We start from the raw sequence: 22,631 nt of genomic DNA, 5'->3' as shown, positions 1-22,631 counted from the left end.
TGCAAGGGGATGGTAGTTGGTGCTGTGGCAGCCCTCCCATCATCAGCCTTATTATGTTTCCAGTGAGTCTCTCCTGCATTCCCCTCAGCAGCCTATTCTCTGCAGACAGAGTGACCACAGAGTCAAACCTGTAGTTACTGTCATTACAAAGACAATATTAGCAGTCAGCATGTGTACAGCAGACAGCAATGTGGCAAAATATGTTGTTATACTGCCATTGACTGATGGATAAATATTTGCCGAGACACTAGAGAAAACTTCCCGGCTATTCTCTAAACTCTGTAATCGGATCCATCTGAAAAAGGACAGACCAGGGCCTTTATTTGCAATCACATCCACAAGTAGCACTTTTAACAGGGGAACACTCTTGTATTGAAATATCAGGTTGTAATATATGCTCAAATGCACACATGACACTTGATCTGTTCCCTGAATTGAGAGTGATGTATCTATGCCAGATTTCTAAATAGGGCATAAGGTTTTGGTTTGATTTTCACTTTTCTTGTTCTGTCAGGTTTATTGTGGATATCAATAGACAATAGGTGTAGGAGGAGGCCATTCTGCCCATCGAGCCTGCACCACCATTCAATATGATCATGGCTGATCATCCTTAATCAGTATCCTGTTCCTGCCTTATCACTATAACCCTTGATTCCACTATCCTTGAGAGCTCTATCCAACTCTTTCTTAAATGAATCCAGAGACTGGGCCTCCACTGCCCTCTGGGGAAGAGCATTCCACACAGCCACCACTCTCTGGGTGAAGAAGTTTCTCCTCATCTCTGACCTAAATGGTCTACCCCGTATTTTTAAGCTGTGTCCCCTGGTTCGGCACTTACCTGTCAGCGGAAACATGTTTCCTGCCTCCAGAGTGTCCAATCCTTTAATAATCTTATATGTTTCAATCAGATCCACTCTGTCTTCTAAACTCAAGGGTATACAAGCCCAGTCGCTCCAGTCTTTCAGCGTAAGGTAGTTCCGCCATTCCAGGAATTGACCTCGTGAACCTGCGCTGCACTCCCTCAATAGCCAGAATGTCTTTCCTCAAATTTGGAGACCAGAACTGCACATAATACATCAATAACCCAAGGTAGTTTTAACAACAAAATATAGCCAAAGTAATCTACAAAAAATGCAATAGTCTTACACATACAATGCTGAAATTCACAAGTGAACCCTTTTATGTGGATTTGTCCCTAGATCAGACTGGTACAGGTGATCAGCCTGCTCCAGCTCAACGTCTCATTGTTGATCAGCCAATGTCCCCCAGCTAGTTAAATTTTTTCCAGGAGGCAAGTTGCTCATTCCAGCGCCACTCAAATCTTGAAGTTGCTTTATGCGCTTTACATACAAATGTTCTCTGCTTTTATTTTTTTTAACACTATCCAGTCTGCGGAAAATGATCAGCTTGACAAATGGCAAACATCACAATTGTATCATATTTCGAGGTTGGTTCAATCAATTAACTCTTTAAGACTTGCCTATGTCTCTTTGGAAAGACACTTGAATCTTGTCCATAATAACCCTTGACATAAAACTTCAGCTTACTCTCACTGTTCACCACTTATCGTCCAATCAACTAAATGATATTTACACAGCACAATTCCATGACAATCACAAATTCAATATTAAACAGTCCACATTATCACATCTGATTCACTGTGTCTGTTTGAAACAAAACTTCAGCTTTTCTAGAATTACTGGTCTTGAAGGAGCAGAATTCTTTACTTTGGCAGTGAAGTCCATAATAATGTGGTCTGCCAGCAACAATCTTTCAATTAAAATGTATAATTAAAACTCTCCTGTCTTAATTTCTGTTAGACTTTTTCAGAAAGAAGATCTGCAATTTCAGTGCGGCAAGAGTGCAACAAAGCTTTCCTGTTTCATTTGGCAGACAATATCTTGTGAAGACGAGACTAATTGGGGTAGATCTTCACCATTGAAGTATCTCAAAAGGGTTGTGGGAATAATTTTACCTGTGATAAATAGGGGTGTAGGTTTTCCTGTAGCTATATAAAGCACTGTCTGGACCACAAATGGAATTCTGTGAGCAGATGCAGAAAGTTGATATAAGTTTTACAAAGAGTACACTACATGCCTTCCAGAATACTACCAAAGGTATGAAGAAAGACAACAATAACAAGGCTTGTTTTCCTTGGGGTATATAATTTAACAAAGAGATATATTAAACCTTTTTAGGATTTTGAAAGAAATTGATTGGGGAGACAGAGAGAAACACTTCTAATTGTGTGTCCTCTGATGAAGATCGAGTAAAAGTCATCATTAAGGTGTCAGATTGTTATAAAATCTCAACTGGTTCATTGATGTTCCTTCAGGAAAGGAAACTGCTGTCCTTACTTGGACTGGGTTTATCTGTGGCTGCTGCACTGTACGAAGAGAGTTGACTCTTAACTACTTTCACAAGTGGCCGAGTGAGACACTCCATTATATTAAAAGCAACCCTGGTTTGAGTACAAGATGTTGGCATATGAACTAATAAAAATAAAGCTGCTTAAACAGTTTTTTTTTAAATTTCATGTTAGGTAAAAAATTGATGACCAATTCGGTAGTTCTACATCTCATCATTTCTGTGATTTTTGGAATGATGCAATATAGAAGCAATTCAGCCCGTTCTCCTTGTGTTGGCTGTTTGGTTAGAGCTATTAAATGTGAGGGACACCACTCCCAACAACTCAGCAGTCCAGTATCAGCCTAGGTTCACTTTTAAAATTGAGGTTAAGGCCTTGAACTTACAATCTTCAGATTAAGACAGCAATGGCTTTATTGGTAGTGCTCTTCTACCTGAGTCTTCAAGCTTGTGAGTTCAGGATCCATTCCAGAATTCTGAGCACAAACTCTATGCTGGTGTTCTGACGTTGTACCATCAGACTTGCCATCTGTTTTTGTATGAAGTGTTAAACTGAAATGAAATCTTCTCCATCAGGTGAGCTTAAAAATATCCACTGCGTTATTCGATAAAGGACAGGGAGTTCTCCCTGATGCCTTGACTAATATTTATCTCTCAACAAAAGCCATTTAAACAAATCATCAGATTTCTGTGAACTTGAGTGCAAATTTGCAGTTGCATTTCCTATGTCAATAGTGATTGCACTTTTTAAGTATTTGATTGGATGTAATACTTGCAAATGCATGATGTTGTTTAAACAACTTCTTTCAATTTGAATCTTCTAATTCTAATTCTAATTCAAATGTGTTTTTCTTACTTGGCTTTGAATGCATTATTGTTTTAATGTGGTAACACTGTCAAAGTGAAAGGACGTAGGTACATTTAAAAGGCACCTGGGTGGATATACGACCAGGTTTAGAGGGAAATGGACCAAATGCTGGCAAATGGGACTAGATTATCTAAGATATCTGGTCAGCATGGACAAGTTGGATGGAAGGTTCTGTTTGATTGTAATATAACTGTGTGACTGTAATAGGTCTTGCCGTAAGCTGAGGTGAATGAGAAATGTGTCCAGTGACATATGCTGCGATTCGTGGCCATTTCTAAGCAGTATTCTCCTAGTGCATAACCCCATATTGAGATCATTAAGTCACCTGAAAACAGAACAAATTTCCTTGTGACCTTGTCAGTGCAACATTTACAACAGTTAAAAGCATAAAGTAACTCCCAAAGAAAGCAAATTTGTGAATGCAACGGTTGTACTGTAGTGCCTGACTGTTACAACAACAGCTTGAATTTCTAATAGCACATTTTACAGAGTAGAATGTGCCAAGGCACCTCACAGGAGTGATTATCTCTCAAATGTTTGACATTGAGCCATGCAAGGTGATATTGGGATTGGTGTCAAAAGATTTGTTCAAGGTGATACGTTTTAAGGAGTACCTTAAAGGAGAAAGTGAGATGCAGAGGTTTAGGGGTAGATTTAGGGTCTCAAAGGGATGATGTTGTTATTTAAAATTATGGAGGTGCAGGAGACCAGAATTGGAAGAGTGCTGACATCTCAAAGCAAGGAGTTTGCAGAAGTGGAGGAGACAAGACCATGGAGAGATTTGAGACCCAAGATGAGAACCTTGAATTTGTGATAATGTTGGGCCAGGAGTCCACTGAGGTCAGTGAATATAGGAGTAATGGATGAACAAGAAGAACAGCAGATTCTATGACTGTGTTCAAATTTTAGGGTAGAAGATGGGTGACCAATGTCGTATGAACATTTGATTACAGTAATGTCCTAATAAGTTAAATGTCAGGAGATGTGCCTGCAATATAGTCGAGTTTTCGGATAGCTGAGGAGGACCAAGTGTAACCTGGTTTGCCTACAAATGCGCTGTGTCAAAAATACCAAATTAAAACACACTATTCCAATCAATGTTAAATGTGTGAAAAATGTCTTTACTGTTAAATTTATTTAACTTTACAATAGCCCAACTTTGTAAATGTCGAACATTAGCTCCAGAAATGTTAAGTAATCTTTTTATGCTTGGTCTGTTGTCTTTGGATAAGTGCACTAAAGTCTACCATGCCATCGATGTAGTGAAACATGTTTTTGGGTGTTTGTGCGCTGCAGTGCCAAATCCTGGAGCATCTCAAAGGCCTTTGCAGATTTGGTTAAGGAAATAGGTAGGTGGGCAGGCATGCAGCATTGTACACCTGGGGGCCATCAGTCTCTTGCTTGAAGAACATACTGCATCCACAGTGACCCCATCTGTGCAGCATACAGTGTTGCCCACCATTGCCCAGGTTTCCATAGATGTTTCTGCAGGAATTTCTATCCTGGCTTCATCTTTCACAGTTTTAGCCCATTTGAACTCAGTGTTGTAGAAGCCTTTGGCAATAGTGGTTTTCCTCGCCATCCTTCCATGCCATCTTTAGCTTGAGCATGACTTCTCGAGCAGTTGGGTTATACTCCTGCTTCTTATCGATGGACTCGATAATCCGAGAGATCATCTGTCATCAGTAGTTGGGTTTCTGGTTTCAAATCACTCACTGATCCATTGGCTAGTGCTTGACCTTAGAACATTAACATGACCTTCTTAAATCCAGGATTTAATGTCAGGATGCAGTGTTTTGTGCACTTTCCTGATCCATGGTTTGAAACATCTTGGCAGTCACCCAGATAGTTTTATTAGCTTCATTCTGAGTGAGTGGTGCTTTGACAGTTACAACAAAACATGGTTTCTTAGACTTTTTAAGATCACAGAAGCAGCAGCTTTTTGGTGCCATCCTTGTTGGCACAGAACATAACAGTGACACACCCCTTGCTCCAGATTTCACTGTTGCACACTTCACCTTTAAACATGAAACAGGGATTTGTCAAAAGTTGACAAAACAGTCTGGTTTCACCTGAATTAAGAATGTCATTTGGCCCATTTGCATTTAGGATCTGGGTGAGAGTGTTTTGGAGCCAATCATCTATAATTGCTATTGTAACCTTCACACCCTCTCGGCTTACTCCACAGAAGAAAGTACCATGTTTTGTCTCACCTTGTTGGGTCAGCCTTTTTGACAAGGCATGAAGTCTTTCCTTCAAGATTGGACCAGAGATGAAAATGTTCTCTGCCTTGAACAACAAGGTGGAGCTTCAGCACGATATGTAACTGGTCTTCTCCTCCTCCCTTGCTGGAGAAAATGCCCACTTGTTAAACTGTTTCACTCCATTATATGGTTTTTCACTTCCTGTGTCAACTTCACTTCCTCTGCTGATACTTCTAATTTTCTCACAGTTTTAATGATCCTTTCAGAATTTGGGTATCCTTTCGAGGGAAATCTTGATGCCGAATCGATGGCTTGCCCAGCGTTTGGTGATTATGACAAACTGAGTCAGCTTTGCCTGACTGGGAGTTAGCAGGGTGGGATTTCTGTTCACAGGCTTTATTCTCTTGGATTTGCTGTGCTGCCTTTGACAAGGGCTGACATCTTCAGCACAGATGGAGTTTCATGGACATCCAAATTTGAATCTGATTTCAAAGTCAAAAGGTAGCAAAGGTATAGATGAAGTGTGGTAGGGAGACAATGCTGTCATGTTACAGGGGTGAAATAAGTGGTCTTCATGATGATCCAACTGTATAGATGGTTGCTCATTTCAGGATAAAGTATGACACCCAAAATTAGTACAATAAATGCATTTTAAATAAAACTGAAATACTAGAAAACACACAGCAGTTCAGGTAGCACCTGCAGAGTGAGAAACTGAGTTATTTTCCAGTTCCATAAACTTTCACCAGAATGGGAAGAACTAAAATGATTTAATGGTTTTCAGTAGTACACCGGGTTGGTTGGAAACTATAAAACAATAGGAAAAAGAAATGGGTTGAGTAAAGATCCAGAAAACGTTTCACTTTTGTTGGGTCAAAATCGCTGAACTCACTGCTGAATAGCATTTGACTGCACTGGCTCAAGATGGTGGCTCACAGTTACCTTCTTGAGGGCACTTGGAGCTCAGTAATAAATATTGTCTTTCCACTGATACTCATGTCTGGTGGAGCAAAAATGCTATCTTATTAAAAGAAAATGCTGTATTGAAATTAATAGTTTAAAACTGTTCTCCTGTTAATTGTAGGCTCATGGCCAGATGACGCTGCAATAATCCAGGCAGACAATGCAATGAGAAACACACACTCTTCCTGTCCCATAGAAGGAATTGTGTATCTGTTTTATATCTTCATGGAAATGTAGGAGCAGGCCATTCAGCCTTATAAGCCTGACCCACCATTCTAGATTATGACTGATCATTCTCCCACATTGTTCCTAAACCTCTATATTCTAAGTTGTGAATGTAGGTACAAATACAACGTTTCAAACACATTTGGATAATTAGATTAATTGAAAAGGTTTGGAGGGAAATGGGCCAGGAGCAGCAGGTGGACCTAATTTAGTTTGGAATTATGTTTGACATGGACTGGAAGGGTCTATGACTAGATAAGATTTAACACGTTCTCATGAGATAGCTTACAGTTAATGGAATCTCAAGACTATTTCATTGTGGCAGAAAAGTTAGACAATGTAACACACAGTCTAGTATTCTGCTGCTGTGGTGGAACTGTGTTCATAAGCAGACCTGTCCCTTTATGATCCCAGTATAGTTGCACTGCATCAAGAAACTAGGATTTGAGGGGTTTATATGGAGGACTAGTTATATAAAGTTGCATTTTATTGAATATCAAGAATTGATTTGATTGAGGTTAAAATATGAGAGATTTGATTTGATAGATGCAAAGAGTGTGTTCCTTCTTGTGGAATAACCCAGAACAATTAAATTAGAAATTTAAAATTAGAACCAAGCCATTTACAAATTATGTAGGAAATATTTCTTCACGGAACTTTTTCTCCCAAAAGTGTTGGGCCGTTAATTAGAACTTTCAGCAGTGTGATTCGTTACGGTTTTGCTTGGTAAGAGTATCAGGGAATATGGGGAGAAGAAGCCAAATAGTTAAAATACATATCAGGTGTGATCTAATGAAATGGCAGAGCAGGCTCATGTTTTCCTAATTTTGCTCACTTATCCTCTTTTCTTGTATTTTTCTAGCTTCCCTGTAAATATATTGATGTACTGTGGTAGTGAGTTCCGTATTCACACCATACTCTAGGTTTCTCTTGGATTCCCAATTGGACTTGTCACTGACTATCTGAAATGTATGGTCTGCATCTCCCTCACAGTGCAAACATACTCTAGATTTGTTCAAGTGCAATTCAAAGTCAGTACAAAGTTTTAAAATCTCTGTTTAGGGACCTCTGCATGCTGGTAGATGCAGACAAATTTTCCAGTCATAGGTTATTTTAAAAACATCTGTTTGAAATGGTTGGACTTGAGCTTCACTTGACAACTAGGAAAGCATGGAAAGCAGCCCTGCATTCAGGATGATGATGTGGAGATGAATGGGTACAAGCTGGGTATAAATTTAGCTGCAGGTGCAACCTTCTGATATCCCTGCACTCCTCCAGTGCTCACGTTCTGGCATTTGTAGTTACCTGCTTCATTCTTGGTGGCCAAGCCTTCAGCTACTTGAGCTCTATATCAGGACTCCTTTAAGACACAACATAAACCACCCCCTCGCCAATCCTTTAGGTCCTGTTCCCTGTTCCGTGATGTCAAATATTGTCTAACAATTTTTCTGTGAAAAGTTTCACAATATTGGCATTCCACTCTCCTCCTCTTTGATGTAGATATTTTAAAATTAATTCTCTCTTGGGTCTGAACTGCTACATTTCATATTGTTATAAGTTTTCCTTCATTCCCTATAGCAGCCACTTCATATTGATAGGGGTTTTCTTTCACTGGCTCATACTCTCATGTTTCACTCTACCCTGTCCATTCCAAACAAGCAAAAGCAAATTGCTGGAGAGAATCAACAGATCTAGCAGCATCTGTGAAGGGAAAAGTGTTAATGTTTCGAGTGCAGTGACCCTCCTGGTTTCACACTGGTTTTCTCCCAATCTCACTGCTTGCTGTCCAAGATGACATCATTCTCAAATACCCACCTATCCCTTCACCCTGATTGATGTGAGAATCACATTTTTGGAATGTCACAGCTTCTCAGTGTTTCCCTGATCCCTGACAAACAGGCATCTGTGTGTGTGTAAGAGAGACAGAAATGTTCAGCTCTCCTTTTGTCACCTGCAAAGCAACAGCAAGTGGCTCATGTCCACTTAAAGTAGAGATGTTGACCTTTCCAACAAAAGAATAGCAAGTTCCAGTCAATTGCGATACATAGCATTAATTTGATGCTTTTTTTTCCATTTAAGCATAAAGTCATGTTACCTTTGCTACACTGACAATGGGTTGATATATTATTTTGTTGGTGGATTGGTTGCTAACCCAAATACTGAATAATATGAATGCTGAAACATTCTTTTAATTGGAGGCTTCATGGAAGAGGAGCCATTTCCATTACAAACCTTTTAATTTTAACAAATGTACACCATTTCTTTAACCAGGAAAGAAGACTAAATTAATTTAAAAGAAATCTTTTTGGCATTACCTCTGTGAGCTGTTTAACATTTTTAATTAATTTCTAAGTAAATGGTATATTAATATCATTTAGTTTGATATGAATTTACTGAATCAAAGTGAAGCATCAATTATATAAATGGTGACAAGGACTACATGTCGCTTACATAATTATGGTGTCAGTGTGTTCTCACCTCTTAGTCAGAAGGTCATATGTTCATCGAACTGGTCCAGAGCCTTATGCAAGGCTCAAAGCTGATGTTCCCCAAGCAGAACTGAGAGATCCTTGGTCAGTTGGGGAATCGAGTTGTGGGGAATATACGAAAAAGTTTACGTGAGGAACATGATCCTATGGAATGGTGGAGCAGGCTGAAGGGCCAAACTGTTTCTTATGGTCTTAGGAGAGTGCATTGCACTGACAGGGGTGCTGTCTTTCACATTAAATATCAAACCAAGGCTGCCTCTGCTCTCCCAGTTGAACCTTAGTGGTCTGACAATGAGCAAGGTGAGTTATTTCTGGTGTGTTGACTAATATTTATCCATCCAGCAATTCAGCCACTGAGAGATCTTGCTGTGCACAAATTGGCTGATACATTTCCCTGTTTTCCAACAGTGATTATACTCCAAATGTATACTATATGCTAAAATAGTATTACAGGACATTGAGACTGTGAAAGATTTTCTAAAAGTAATTTTTGTTAATTTCTTAATTTTATTATATGTTTCACTCCATCAACACGTTAGTCAGAAATGTCTCAAAACATTTCCAGGGGACGAAATTAAGTTGAATGTTGGAAAGCCAAAATTATCAATATGTTGCATACAGCAAAGTCAAGCAGGTATTCCTGAGGTGAATGACTCTCCCTGCAGTTGTGTTGATTCAGAAAGGAATGCTGACCCCAGGTAAGTTCCCCGTGACATAAATCCTGGAACCACAGTAAGGAGCAGAAGAGATTCAGCACTTCATTCAAATTGTTTCCAAAAGGATTGGAATTGTACGGGCTCCTGGGGGTGGGGGGGGGGGGGGGGGGTCAACATCAAGGGAACGGTTGGTCAACATACATCAGTAAAGGGTCTAGATTAGAGTGGTGCTGGAAAAGCACAGCAGGTCAGGCAGCATCTGAGAAGCAGGAAAATCAGCATTTCAGGCAAAAGCCCTTTGCCCGAAATGTCGATTTTCCTGCTCCTCAGATGTTGCCTGACCTGCTGTGCTTTTCCAGCACCACTCTAATCTAGACTCTGATCTTCAGCATCTGCAGTCTTCACTTTTGTCCTTACACCAATGAAGGACCTATCAAAGACCATTTTTCCATGTTGTTAGCAGTTTGACGCATTGCTATGTGAGATAGCTCCTGCTTTAAACGGGGCTGCTTAAAAGTCTCCGTCACCACCCCTCACCGCCCCCAACCTTACTGTAGGCTGCTGGTCTCCACCTTCCTGGCACTGACAAGCTGCCAGCTGGGGAACAGGTGGTCAGCACTGCAGCACCAGTAGCTGGTGCCGATATAAAATTCATGGTCAGGTCCCACAGGCTGCCCCTGTGTGGATTGGCACTATACCTTTTCGATTGATGAAATTCCTGTCCCTGCCATTGCAGTTCTGCTGAAAGGGTTAAGCCTGGTCTGTGAGAGATATGAGATCACAAACTAAAGACTTAAAAAACATGAATTTTTATCAACTTAGTCCACAGCTTAGGCACTTGAAAGCTTTTTGTAAATTCAGCCAATAATACTTCCAGGAATTTGAATTAAGAGTACAATTGACCAGCTGTCACAGGTGTTTCTGGAATCTGAACATTCCCCCTTTAATATGCTTCCTCCTGTTACGCAGCAGGTAAGCTATTTACAATTCCTTGAGCTAGGGGTGATGTCTCATCTGACAGGGTGGGGCAGGAACGGACAGGTGGGCAACGACAGATCAGTTGCAATTCCGAAGTAATGTTTGTGCTTTTGTGTGGGAGTAGTTGCATGTTTCTGTTGAGTAAATTGTTTTAAATTCATGTATTGGAGCACTTAAAGGCTGTGCAGGTGCCTCACTGTTATTGTCTGCACAGCCAGTGATGTATCAACACACTGGAACCACTACTGCACGATGCCTCAGCGCGGGGACCAGCATAGCCCTGTCCTCACATCTCACCTAAGCCATCTTAGCTGTGTTCAAATTGCCAAACAAGGGTAGTGTGACTCCACTTCAGTATCATCTAGCCCATTGTAAAGTGGAACAAACTGAGGGAGAATTACCATTTGTGTTTCTGCACCTCCTAAGCAGCCCACTGGAGGGCAGTGTCAGGGGAGGTTGGCGATAAGTTCCAAGCCTGCCCTCAGCTGGGGAAAGTACAGAATGATTGGAGGGAAGAAATGGTGAAACCTAAACTCAGTTATTAACCCATAAAATAATCTGCAATTACACACCCAAATCTGATTTAGTGTTACTTACATTAGTTTCCAGTTCCTCAACCTTTAATTTTAAAATCCTCATCATTGTTTTTATATTATCCCATGGTCTTAATGGTCCCTATCTCTGGAATCTCCTCCAGCTCCACACCCCTCTCTGATATTGGCACCCTTCCACTTTCTGACCAGTTATGTATTCTCTCTCCCCCCTTCCGTCACCCCAGTGACGGCCCAGCCTTCAAGCTGCCTGACAACTAAGTTCTGAAATTCACTCCTACTCTTTTCTGTAAGACACTCCTTAAAACTTGCCTCTTAGGCCAAGCTTTTCCTCATTTGATTGAAGAGTGTGGCTCTCTATTCAATTCTGTTTCAGAATCGCCTCTGCAAAATGTCTTAGAGTGTTTTACTGTATTGAAGATGCTGTATAAATGCAAGTTGTTGTTATTTAGCTATTTTAATTGAGCCATTGGGTATGTTTACTGTGACCTAAATTCAATGAATTGTGTCTCACTAATCAAGACTTGGTCTGTGGCATCATGTTATCTTGAACCTGAAACTCAAGCTCGTTCTCGATGCTTAAATTCTGTTCATGGATTAAATTTTAGTTGCGGTCTTGCAATTTCCCATTGCAAAGCTTCACTCTGTGCAACTGGAGGACGAGACTATGAAACGTATAGCCTGAAAGTGTAGTGGAAGCAACATTAATAGTTTGTTTCAATAGTCAGCTTTATATCAATTACAGAAGGAAAGATTGCTTTAGAGAACTCCAAAGAAAGAGCAAGAGAAATGAGACCAATAGATAGCTCTCCCAAGCAGCTGGCATCAGCATGATGACCACTTTCTGATTCTATAGAGTCATAGAGATGTACATCATGGAAACCAGACCCTTCAGTCCAACCCGTCCATGCCGACCAGATGTCCCACCTGCCAGCGCCCGGCCCATATCCCTCCAAACCCTTCCAATTCATATACCCGTCCAAATGCCTCCTAAATGTTGCAATTGTCCAGCCTCCTCCACATTCTTTGGCAGTTCATTCCATACACGTACCATATTAAAAAATGTCTGCAACGGATTCCAGAAAAAAAATGCATTCTGCGGCTCTGCATTTACAGCCTAATCTCCACACACTTTGAGGCTGTGAAAAATGCAACAAAATTCAGTAGTTTTGTCGCAGTCCCAGTGCTGACATTGATGTAAGTTATCTTTTGAGTAATTCATTGTATAAATATGCATCAGTCTTTGTTTCAAGATGAAATGCGTCATGTTGCAAGTGGTCAACAGAATTATTTCTTGTGAATTATTTTAAATGTGTATAATCTCACCCCCTGCAAATCCCCCACCCGCCATTGTATTTTCACCCAGTACAGTAAGCTTAAAAACATTAAATGTATTGTGCAAAGATATTTTTGTGAAAGCTAAATATGTACGAGAGAGAAAGAATAGAAACATTATGTTGATAAGCTGAGATAAAATAAGGGCAGGAGAAAACTGGTGTGAAGCATGAACTGTGGCATCGACCCGTTGGACCAAATCCTCTGTTTCTATGGTACAAAATATAGTGCAATGGTCAACTTAGGATTCTCTGCTGGAATGCAATTATTTTTCCACTCCAAATGAAATTTCTTTGCCAAATACAGTGTCACAGAACCCAGACGTTTCTTTAAGAAGAGTGTGCATGTATATAATTTTTAGAAAAACGTTGGAGCAGGACGTTTGGGGCCCTTAAGTCTATTTTGCAGTTCAGCTCAATCATGGCTGATCTTCACCTTCTCTCGCACATTCCCTTTCTGTCTCCATGACAATTGAATTTCCTTAGTACCTAAAAATCCACTGATTTATGACTTGATTATATTCTGTGTGTTCAAAATTAATAAGGTTTTCTTTACAATTGTAGAATTAAATTCTTATTTTTGCAAAGATTTATAGTTCTAATTTGGTGTATTTGTCTCTTGCAGGTCGTAATGAATTGATAGCCAGGTACATCAAGCTAAGAACAGGGAAGACACGAACTAGGAAGCAGGTAAAATAGATCGTTGGGCTTATGTGCATGTCGGAGACTATTGGGGTAGGTGTCACTCACATTGGCTGAGTTGGCTCCATCGAGCTGCTATTTGTTACTGGCTTCCTCTGTTTAATTTTATACTTTGCTGTCATCACTGCAGTTACATTCACGAAAACAAAATGTTAATTTCCATCATCCATGAGTATTTTCTCAATTATATATTAAGTAGCTTCAGAAATTAGTTTTTTTTTTAAACGTGAACATTGGAGCAGTTCAGTGTTTGATTCAGTATACTGGTACCTAGTTCCCAAGTACAGATGTGCATGTGCCAGTTTTGATTATGTTCTCGGAGGACAAATGAAATGCTGAGGTAAAATGAAATAAATCACTTCACACTTTATAGATGTGTGAAGATAGATGGGGCATATTAGAGAGAAACTGTTTCTGGAAGTCTAGGGCTAGGGACCATGGTCTTAAAAAATTGAGCCAGATCTTTCAGGAAAGAAATTAGGACATGTTTCTGTGTGCAAACAGTCATTAAAAGTTTTGAAATCTCTTCTGCAACCAGCAGTTGAGGGCGGGTCAATGTTATTTTAAATCTGAGATGAATAGATTCCAGGATACAAAGGGGTGTATAAGTGACAGATCAATAATGAAGAGGCTTGAGGGGTGAAATGATGGCCTCCTCTTCCTGTGTTTGAATGGAGGACGACATCTTTTTGTGTATGGTTATTATTTTGAAAGGTTTTTTGGATGGAGTCACAAAGATATAACTCTGTAAATAAGTATTCACCTTTTCAAAATCAATAATGTCTCCATGAAAGTGATACAAATGCTGACTTTTTTTTAACTTGACCATCTGGAAGTTATTGAGAATCACAGAGAGTGCAGTGAGTCGTGGGTTGGTATGTGGCCACGTAATGCGGTTGGTTGAAATCACCTCACTGTGTTTTGCTCTTTTTCTCTACAACCACCCCACTTCCCAATTTTAAAATGTTTGGAATATATTGTCAGAATAAGATCGTATACATGCTTATTGAGAAAAGTGTTGATTTGTCCTGACATTATAAAGAGAAAGTTTAAAGTTTTTTTTATTTCAGAGATGATACAGTAAGTGAAGGACTGAGATTAAAATTCAAGGATGATATCAGTTTTAATGCCATTGCATCAGTTCCTGTAACTGACCATTCCACAAGATATATACAGTAGAGTACAAGCATTCAGTGTGTCTAAACCATTCTAGAATGTAATGTTTAGTTACTCATTAAATGATAACAGGATTATCTTCCATCCAGAAATTTCTTCTACGCATTGATGTGCAGTTAGTAACTTGTATCTTTAAATTAATGATGTAGGACTTGGATCAATCAATTTTTGTTGCAAGAAATGGAAATAAGTCTGGTAGATTGAGTTGACAGTCAGAACAGTCTTCAGGGACTGAATAGCCGCTTTCTAGTTCGAAGTAGGTTCTAGCTGTAATGTAGACAGGCCAACTCAAGGGGAGGTTTGGTACTTTGCAACGAACCATGTCAGGTGTCAGATCTCTCGGTGGGAGAACATGTCAATGATAATGATCACACCTCCTTGACCTTTACTGTAGCCATGGAGAGGGATAGGAGCGGATGATATGGGAAAATATTTAATTAGGGGAGAGGGAATTACAGTACTATTAGGGGGGAAGTATAGAGCATAAATTGGAAACAGACATTCTCAGGGAAATGCACAATAGGAATGTGGAGGTTGTTTTGGGAGCACTTGCGAGTGCTAAATAGGTTTGTCCCATTGAGGAAAGCAAGGGATGGTATGGTGAAGGAACCTTGGATGACAAGATGTGGAACGTCAAGTCAAGAGGAAGAAGGAAACTTGTTTAAGATTGAGGAACCAAGGATCAGACAGAGCTTGAGAGGGTTACAAAATAGCCTGGAAAGAACTGAAGAATGGACTTAGGAGAGCTAGATGGGGGCATGAAAAGATCTTGGTGAGTAGGATGAAGGAAAACTCCGAGACGTTCTACACTTATGTGAGGAACAAGAGGATGAGCAGAGTGAGGGTAGGGCCGATCAAGGGTAGTGGAGGGAACTTGTGCCTGGAGTTGGAGGAGTTAGGAGAGATCCTTTATGAATACTTTGCTTCAGTATTCGCTAGTGAGAGGGACTTTGTTGTTTGTGAGGACAGTGTGAAACAGGCTGATACAACAGGTTGATGTTAAGAAGGAGGATGTGCTGAAAAGTTTGAAAAACGTAATGATAGAAAAATTCCCTAGGCCGGACGGGGTATACCATTTGCCTTTGGTGATGATCTTTATGTCCTCACTGCCCACTGGAATAGTACAGATGATTGGAGGGTGGCAAACGTTATTCCCTTGTTCAAAAAAGGGAATACAGATAAAGGGAATTACATAACAGTCTTATGTCAGTGGTGGGCAAATTATTGGAGAGGATTCTGAGAGACAGGATTTATGATCATTTGGAAAAGCATAGCTTGATTAGAGATGGTCTGCATGGCTTTGTGAGGGGCAGGTCATGCCTCACAAGCGTTATTAAATTATTTGAGGATGTGCCAAAACACATTGATGAAGTTAGAACTGTGGATGTGGTGTATATGGATTTTGGCAAAGTTCCCCATGGAAGGCTGACTCAGAAAGTAAGGAAGCGGGAATACAGGGAAATTTTGTTGTCTGGGTACGGAATTGGCTGGCCCGTAGAAGACACGGGGTGGTAGTAGATGGAAAGTATTCATCCTGGAGCTTAGTGACCAGTGGTGTTCCGCAGGGATCTGTTCTGGGACCTCTACTCTTTGTGATTTTTATAAATGACTTGGATGAGGAAGTGGAAGGGTGGCTTCACAAGTTTCCCGATAACATGAAGGTTGGGGGAGTTGTGGATAGTATGGAGGGCTGTTGTGGATTGCAGTGGGATATTGACAGGATGCAGAGGCAGGGCTAAGAACTGGCAGATGGAGTTCAACCGAGAAAAGTGTGAAATGATTCATTTTGAAAAGTTGAATTTGAATGCAGATTACAGGGTTAAAGGCAGGATTCTTGGCAGTGTGGAGGAACAGAGAGATCTTGGGGTCTGCGTTCATAAATCCCTCAAAGTTGCCGCTAAGTTGGTAGGGTTGTTAAGAGTGTTGGCTTTCATTAGCAATAGGATTGAGTTTAAGAGCCATGCCGCAGCTCTATAAACTCTTGTTCGGCCACACTTGGAATATTGCGTTCAGTTCTGGGCGCCACATTATTGGAAGGATGTGGAAGCTTTAGAGGGGGTGCAGAGGAGATTTCTTAGGATGCTGCCTGGACTGGAGGGGATGTCTTATGAAGAAAGGTTGAGGGAGCTAGGGCTTTTCTCATTGGAGCGAAGAAGGATGAGAGGTGACTTGATAGAGGTGTACAAGCTCAGAGGTATAGATAGAGTAAATAAACAGAGTTTTTCCCAGGGCAGAAATGGCTATCCTGAGGGGGCATAATTTCAATCTGCTTGGAGGAAGTTTAGGGGAGATGTCAGAGGTAGGTTCTTTACACAGAGTGTGGTGAGTACATGGAATTCACTGCCAACAGTGGTGGTAGAGTCAGATACATTAGGGGCACTTAAGTGACTCTTGGATTGGCACATGCATGATAGTAAAATGAAGAGTATGTAGGTTATTTTGATCTTGGAGTAGGATCAAAAGTTGGCACAACTTTGAAGGCTGAGGGGCCCGTACTGTGCCGTACTACTTGTGTTCTAAATAATCTGATTTTAAAATTACATTTTGCTATCATGCTTTTCTTAAGGCTGAGTTGAGACAAACTGATGTTAAAAACGAATTGAGAATGAATGCATGTTTATGAATAGTTGAATTCCAAAGTCTCGTCTTAAAAGTTGCATCAGCAAAACATCTGAAGAATTAATTCATAATTTATGAAATTGTGAACGTGACAACTGTACTACATGTAATCAATACTTATTCACTTGGCCTATTTCTCTATTGATCAGTCTCCAGTCTCAATTCTGTAGTTTATTAGTAAATAAATCCCATTATGTTAACCCCATATGTCTCTTCATCAATGACATTGACTGCCGGTGAATTTGGCAAAAGTGAGGACTGCAGATGCTGGAGATTAGAGTATAGAGTGTGGTGCTGGAAAAACACAACAGGTCAGGCAGCATCCGAGGAGCAGGAAAATCAATGTTTCGGGCAAAAGCCCTTCATCAGGAATGGTGTGCTTTTCCAGCACCATGCTATTGACTGCCGGTGTATTTGAACAACTCTGATAGAATATTTCAGTGCCAATGTCTTATCTCCCATTCCTCTGCTGTTTGGTACATTTATATGAATAACAAAGGACAAGTGAAACCTCTCTGGTCTATCCAAATTGTGTATCTCTCGCGCATGATACTTTGTGTATCATGGTATGTACATTCCCTGTCCCACCCAGAAATATTGCTAGTATTGTATGTTGAGAGGAAGATAGTGATAGACTTCAAGAGGGCATAGGAGAAAGTGAGGACTGCAGATCAGAGCTGAAAATGTGTTGCTGGAAAAGCTCAGCAGGTCAGGCAACATCCAAGGAGCAGGAGAATCGACGTTTCAGGCGTGAGCCCTTCCTGAAAACTCCTGAAGAAGGACCCATGCCCGAAACGCCGATTCTCCTGCTCCTTGGATGCTGCCTGACCTGCTGCGCTTTTCCAGCAACACATTTTCAGTTCAAGAGGGCATAGACAGGCATGGATAGACACAAGGCTCATGAAACATCATGCATTGAGGAATGAAGTTGTGCATTTTGGTCAGAAAAATGAAAAGAGACAGATAAAACTAGTGCTTGCAGGAGTAGGGGGACTAGGGTTGTTCTTTACATACTTGTATATGTGTGAACGGAAGGAGTCAAGACTTATCAAGAAAGTGGTTACGAAAGCATTTGGGAACTTAAGCTTTATAATAGAGGCATAGAGTTCAAAAGCAAATAACTTATGATATAATCTTTATAAAATGCCAAAACGAAAACAGAAATTGCTAGTAAAGCTCAGAAATCTGGCATCTATGGAGAGAAATCAGAGTGACCCTTTCTCTGAACTGGACCTGTGATGTTTACTCTGATTTCATTCCACAAATGCTGCCACACCTGCTGAGCTTTTCCAGCAATTTATGTTTCTGTTTCTGATTTCCAGCATCTGCTGATTTGACCTCAACTGGAATACAATATTACATCCAGTTCTGTGCCCCACACTTTATGGAAGGATGTGAAAGAACTGGAGAGAATGCAGAAAATGTATTTATGAGAATGGTTGCTTGTCTAGTTTGGAGAAGTTGGCCTGTTTTATTCAGGGAAGAGAAAGTTGAAAGATTTGATATTTGCTCATATTTGTGGTGGGACTGAACAGAGTGGATAAGGAAAATCTATTTCCATTGACAAGGCTCAAGCACCAGAGAGCACTGATCTAAGGTAGCTGGATTATAATCTGAAAGGAAAAAAAATCACAATCCAATAGGGGATAAACGGGAGTAGGATTAATCAATTTGCTCTTGCAGACTGGTGCGAACACAAAGGGCTGTGTTTGTGGTCTCTTCAGTGTCATAACCAATTCACAATCCTACAATTCACCCCCACATAAACTTCAGTCAGATCACACTTAGGTCTACACATTTTTGGAAGAGTTCAGTCCCAAGTCTTTAAGCCTAACTTGCTGACTGAGATGCATTGAACTGGGAATTTGTATATTGACATTTTGATGCTCTGCAATCGCATCCAGGATTGCTACAGGTATTTTAAGTTTATTTTAAGACTGAAGAGTTAAATCAGAGTTGTTTTATCAACTTACTCATATTGCATCAATTAATTGATTGAGAACGGCTTCATTTCAGTTCTTTATAAGCAGCTTAAGATGGTTTTCTTTTCCAGAATTTGCATGCCTTTTTTATTGATCTGTTTGAAGCCTTATTGAAGCTGTAGTATGCCTCCTGTTTTTCTAATTGAAATCTTGTCTGCTGACAGCTGTGGTTTGTTTTTTGTTAATATCACCTGCATGGATTTCTGTGTTACTGGCTCTGAAAACTTATGTTCCAATCTGATTAATTGATGTCAATAGTGTTGGCGGCAGTAAGGTGAAGTCAGCCCTCCAATTTCACAGTTTTCAAAAAGAGTAAGCAAGTGCAGACAGTAGCTGCACATCTTCAAGAAGGTTTCTGCAGTGATGACACTTGAGGCTGTACTGGTATATAGTTGCCTGCTGGGAATGCAATTACCTCTTAAGTGCTAAGCTCGTTAAAAAGGAACAAATAATGTTTTCCAAAAAAAAAGCCAACAACCACAGTCAGAAGACATGTTTCACCTTTAATTTCCCTTTTTTTTTGTTTTATGGGTTGCACTGTGTAGGTGTCTAGTCACATACAGGTGTTAGCAAGGAAGAAAGTTCGGGAAATTCAAGCTGCCATAAAGGTACGTCTGGCTCGCCTAGTTACAAGAGGCTTTTGTTTCCATGGTTACAGGCTCTTTTTTCTCTTTGTTTTCCTCCCTTCCCCTACCCTTTAGGTGTCTAGTCACATTCAGGTTCTTGCCAGAAGGAAATCTCGTGAGATTCATTCCAAGCTAAAGGTATGCGCTTGTCTGCTTTGGGCTTGCAGTTGCTATGCTTCTGACTTTTTTCCCCTTTTCCACAGAGAGGGCTCTTATCCTATGTTGAAACTCTCTCTGACTGTAACTTTCCTTTTGCATGCTCTTGTCTGCTTAGCTGTTTGAATTTAACACTCTGAGCACATGCACGTTTTAAAATTACATCCGAACAATTAAACCTTTCATTGGTTGCTTGGTTTTGGTGGGCGGTGGAATTGTGGAGTGGATTCTAATATTGAACTGAATCAATCTCTAGCTCCCAAAATTAAAATCTGCTTGAACTGCATGTGTGGAAGCTTGGCTCTTGCATCATGTGTAAGAATTTATAATGAGCTTTGGACAATGCAATTATTAGCACTCTCTCACAGTTTGTAAATAAGGCTTTGATTTTCCCAACATTTGAGATCAAGATAAAGTACACTTTCTAAAATGGTGTTCCATTGTTGAAATGGTCATAAGGCAGGCTTTGATGCATGCAACACAATTATCAGTAGTACATTAAAAAATACCAGCAATTGAGTGGGAATAATTTGCCTCTCTGTAAATGGACACAATTGTTCAGAGGGTTAAAAATTGTGACACTGAAGAAAAATAAAAGCAGTCAGTTTTTTTTAGAAAACTATCCCAACAGATATGCTAAATTGCAAGAAGAAGATAACAAGCTGGCCTAGCTGTGTTGGGCTTGTTAAATACAGGAGGCATCTGGTTTTTTGAATGTAGTGAGAGGAACATGCTGGCAAGATTGATTGGCAGCTGGTGACTGACTCAGAATCAGTTCTAGCTTAACCACGTAGCTTACAGGGAACCAGTGGGAATCCATCGCTTTCTGTACATACTGCTCCTTAAAACAATGTACATGTGCTAGGAGGTGACATAGTTATTCAGATCCTCTCATGCAAAGATCCTAATTCTTTAGAAAAACAATTTCAGTTTTTTTGGAGCACTGGCTTATTTGCCTCTGGCATTACACCATCTAGTGGTAGGAAAAAAAAGCCCTAGTACTTTTCTGTCATTTCCCTCCAGCCTCTGCTTTGCCAGATACACTTGGCATGCAACAGGAACAGCCTTTACACACACAGTAAGCCAGGCACAGAGCCCCAAATTCTTTTTATGCCCCATCAACTAATGGCCATTTGATCCTCCATAGCCTGTCCTCACATATGTATGCCCCCCCAGCACCTCAACCTTATCGTACTTCCAAGAGGTATTTCAGCTTTCTCTCTCTTCATTTGTAGCCCAGGTGAAAGATTTGGATTTTTTACTTTGATATTTAATAAGAGAACTCATATACAAATAAGCCAACATATTTTTGTGAAGAGCTTTCAGTGTTCCAAGCCAGCTGCGAGATGAGGCAGGGGGAGTTAATTATAATTTCTCCCCACGAGAACATAAAGAGAAAGTTGGCCCATTTGAACATTGATCACGGGCAGCACTGGTAAACAAATTGGTTTGAGGGCATTGACACCTCTTTTTAATGAGGCAGGATGAGACAAAGGAGAAATAATTAAGGGGTCATCTTCAAAGGGTGGGGAAGTTATTATATTAAGGCACTCTTGATAGTTTACAGAACGTGTCTGATCTTGTGTAAGCCTGGAAGCAAGTTTGCCAGAGTGCACCAGAAATATAAATTCTTGTCATATTCATACCATATTCACTGCCTGAGAGAGATATGGACGCTCAGCCTATTCAAAACATATGTTGGTAGGTTTTTAGTTGGGAAGGGAATTGAAGTATATGAGGATAGTGCTGAGCAGCAGAGATGAGCTAGAAGATTAGCCACGTTCTCATTGAATGGCAGAACAGGATTGAAGGGTCAAATGGGCTATTGCAACTCCTGTTTCTTTTATTCTTGTTTACTTGTGCATTAGAATGCACATTGAAAGTGTTGGTGTGAGTCTAAGTCCCTCCCATCACAACCACTGTGCCATTAGAGCATTGAGGAGAAAAGCTTAAGCACTTCCTAATTATAACAAAACACTTTTCAATTGGAACAATTATATAGATTCACAGGATACCAGGACTCATGAAGGGTTTATTGAGGGAATTTGTTTTGTTATAGTTCACTATAATCAGATCCTATTTTTACACTGTGAACATGCATACGAAAGCGATCCTTGTCTAAACTAGCATGATTGCAGTAGTTTGCATAGTCAGAGGTTAAAATCTGAGTTTATAGAATTTGACCATCAGTGCATTTGTACTTGATGATTGACCCAGTCATGATTTATTACATTTTAAAAAGAAAGTGCTTAGCAGTAGGTACTGAAGGAATTAATACAATAACAGCAATATAAAAAAACTTATATAAGTGAGCAGTCTAACTGAGATTTGTACTGGACCATCAAAGAGAAATTTCTGCAAACTTCCCCACTAACTCTATCATTCAAAAACACATTCTGTGTAAATGCATTGTGAGCTGGATGAAATGTAGGACACCCCTCTCCCTCCCTCCACCACCTCACCCGATCATGCACCTGACATTCTCGCACTTTTGCCCCTCACCCTCCCACTGTCAGCAAACTTTAACATTTGAGATTTTCTTGCCACATAAGCCAGAGTGAAAAGTAAGATTGCAACACTCCTGGAATTGTTCAATTATCACCCGGAAAGCAAGAGGATAGCTTACTTAGGAGGAATGAGAGTAGTTGTGTACGGTATGTCTTATTGTGTATGGTGCTAGGATGAAGGTAGCAATGTATTTTGACACTTCATCTAGTTATCAAGCGCACACAAGA

At 40.2% G+C, this 22,631-nt stretch overlaps 1 protein-coding gene across 5 annotated transcripts in view; it reads left to right on the top strand.

Annotated features, from left to right (window-relative positions):
* The window catches only part of LOC122557727 (transcriptional enhancer factor TEF-1), a 234,556-nt gene that overhangs the window by 178,104 nt on the left and 33,821 nt on the right, over window positions 1–22,631 (top strand). For 3 of the 5 annotated variants that reach the window (XM_087996408.1, XM_043705648.2, XM_043705647.2), the window contains exons 3-5: window positions 13,261–13,325; window positions 19,660–19,722; window positions 19,816–19,878. In XM_087996408.1, the coding sequence (XP_087852534.1) occupies window positions 13,261–13,325; window positions 19,660–19,722; window positions 19,816–19,878 (191 nt within the window). The remainder of the gene's footprint in view (window positions 1–13,260; window positions 13,326–19,659; window positions 19,723–19,815; window positions 19,879–22,631) is intronic. The other 2 variants (XM_043705651.2, XM_087996407.1) reach the window with 2 other exon arrangements.

This window comes from Chiloscyllium plagiosum, unplaced genomic scaffold, assembly GCF_037043375.1.
Source record: "Chiloscyllium plagiosum isolate Xiang-an unplaced genomic scaffold, Cpla_swu_hap1 HiC_scaffold_18, whole genome shotgun sequence".
Lineage (NCBI taxonomy): Eukaryota > Metazoa > Chordata > Chondrichthyes > Orectolobiformes > Hemiscylliidae > Chiloscyllium > Chiloscyllium plagiosum.
The sequence above is the reverse complement of the archived record's forward strand: the minus strand, read 5'-3'. Positions and strand labels throughout refer to the sequence as shown.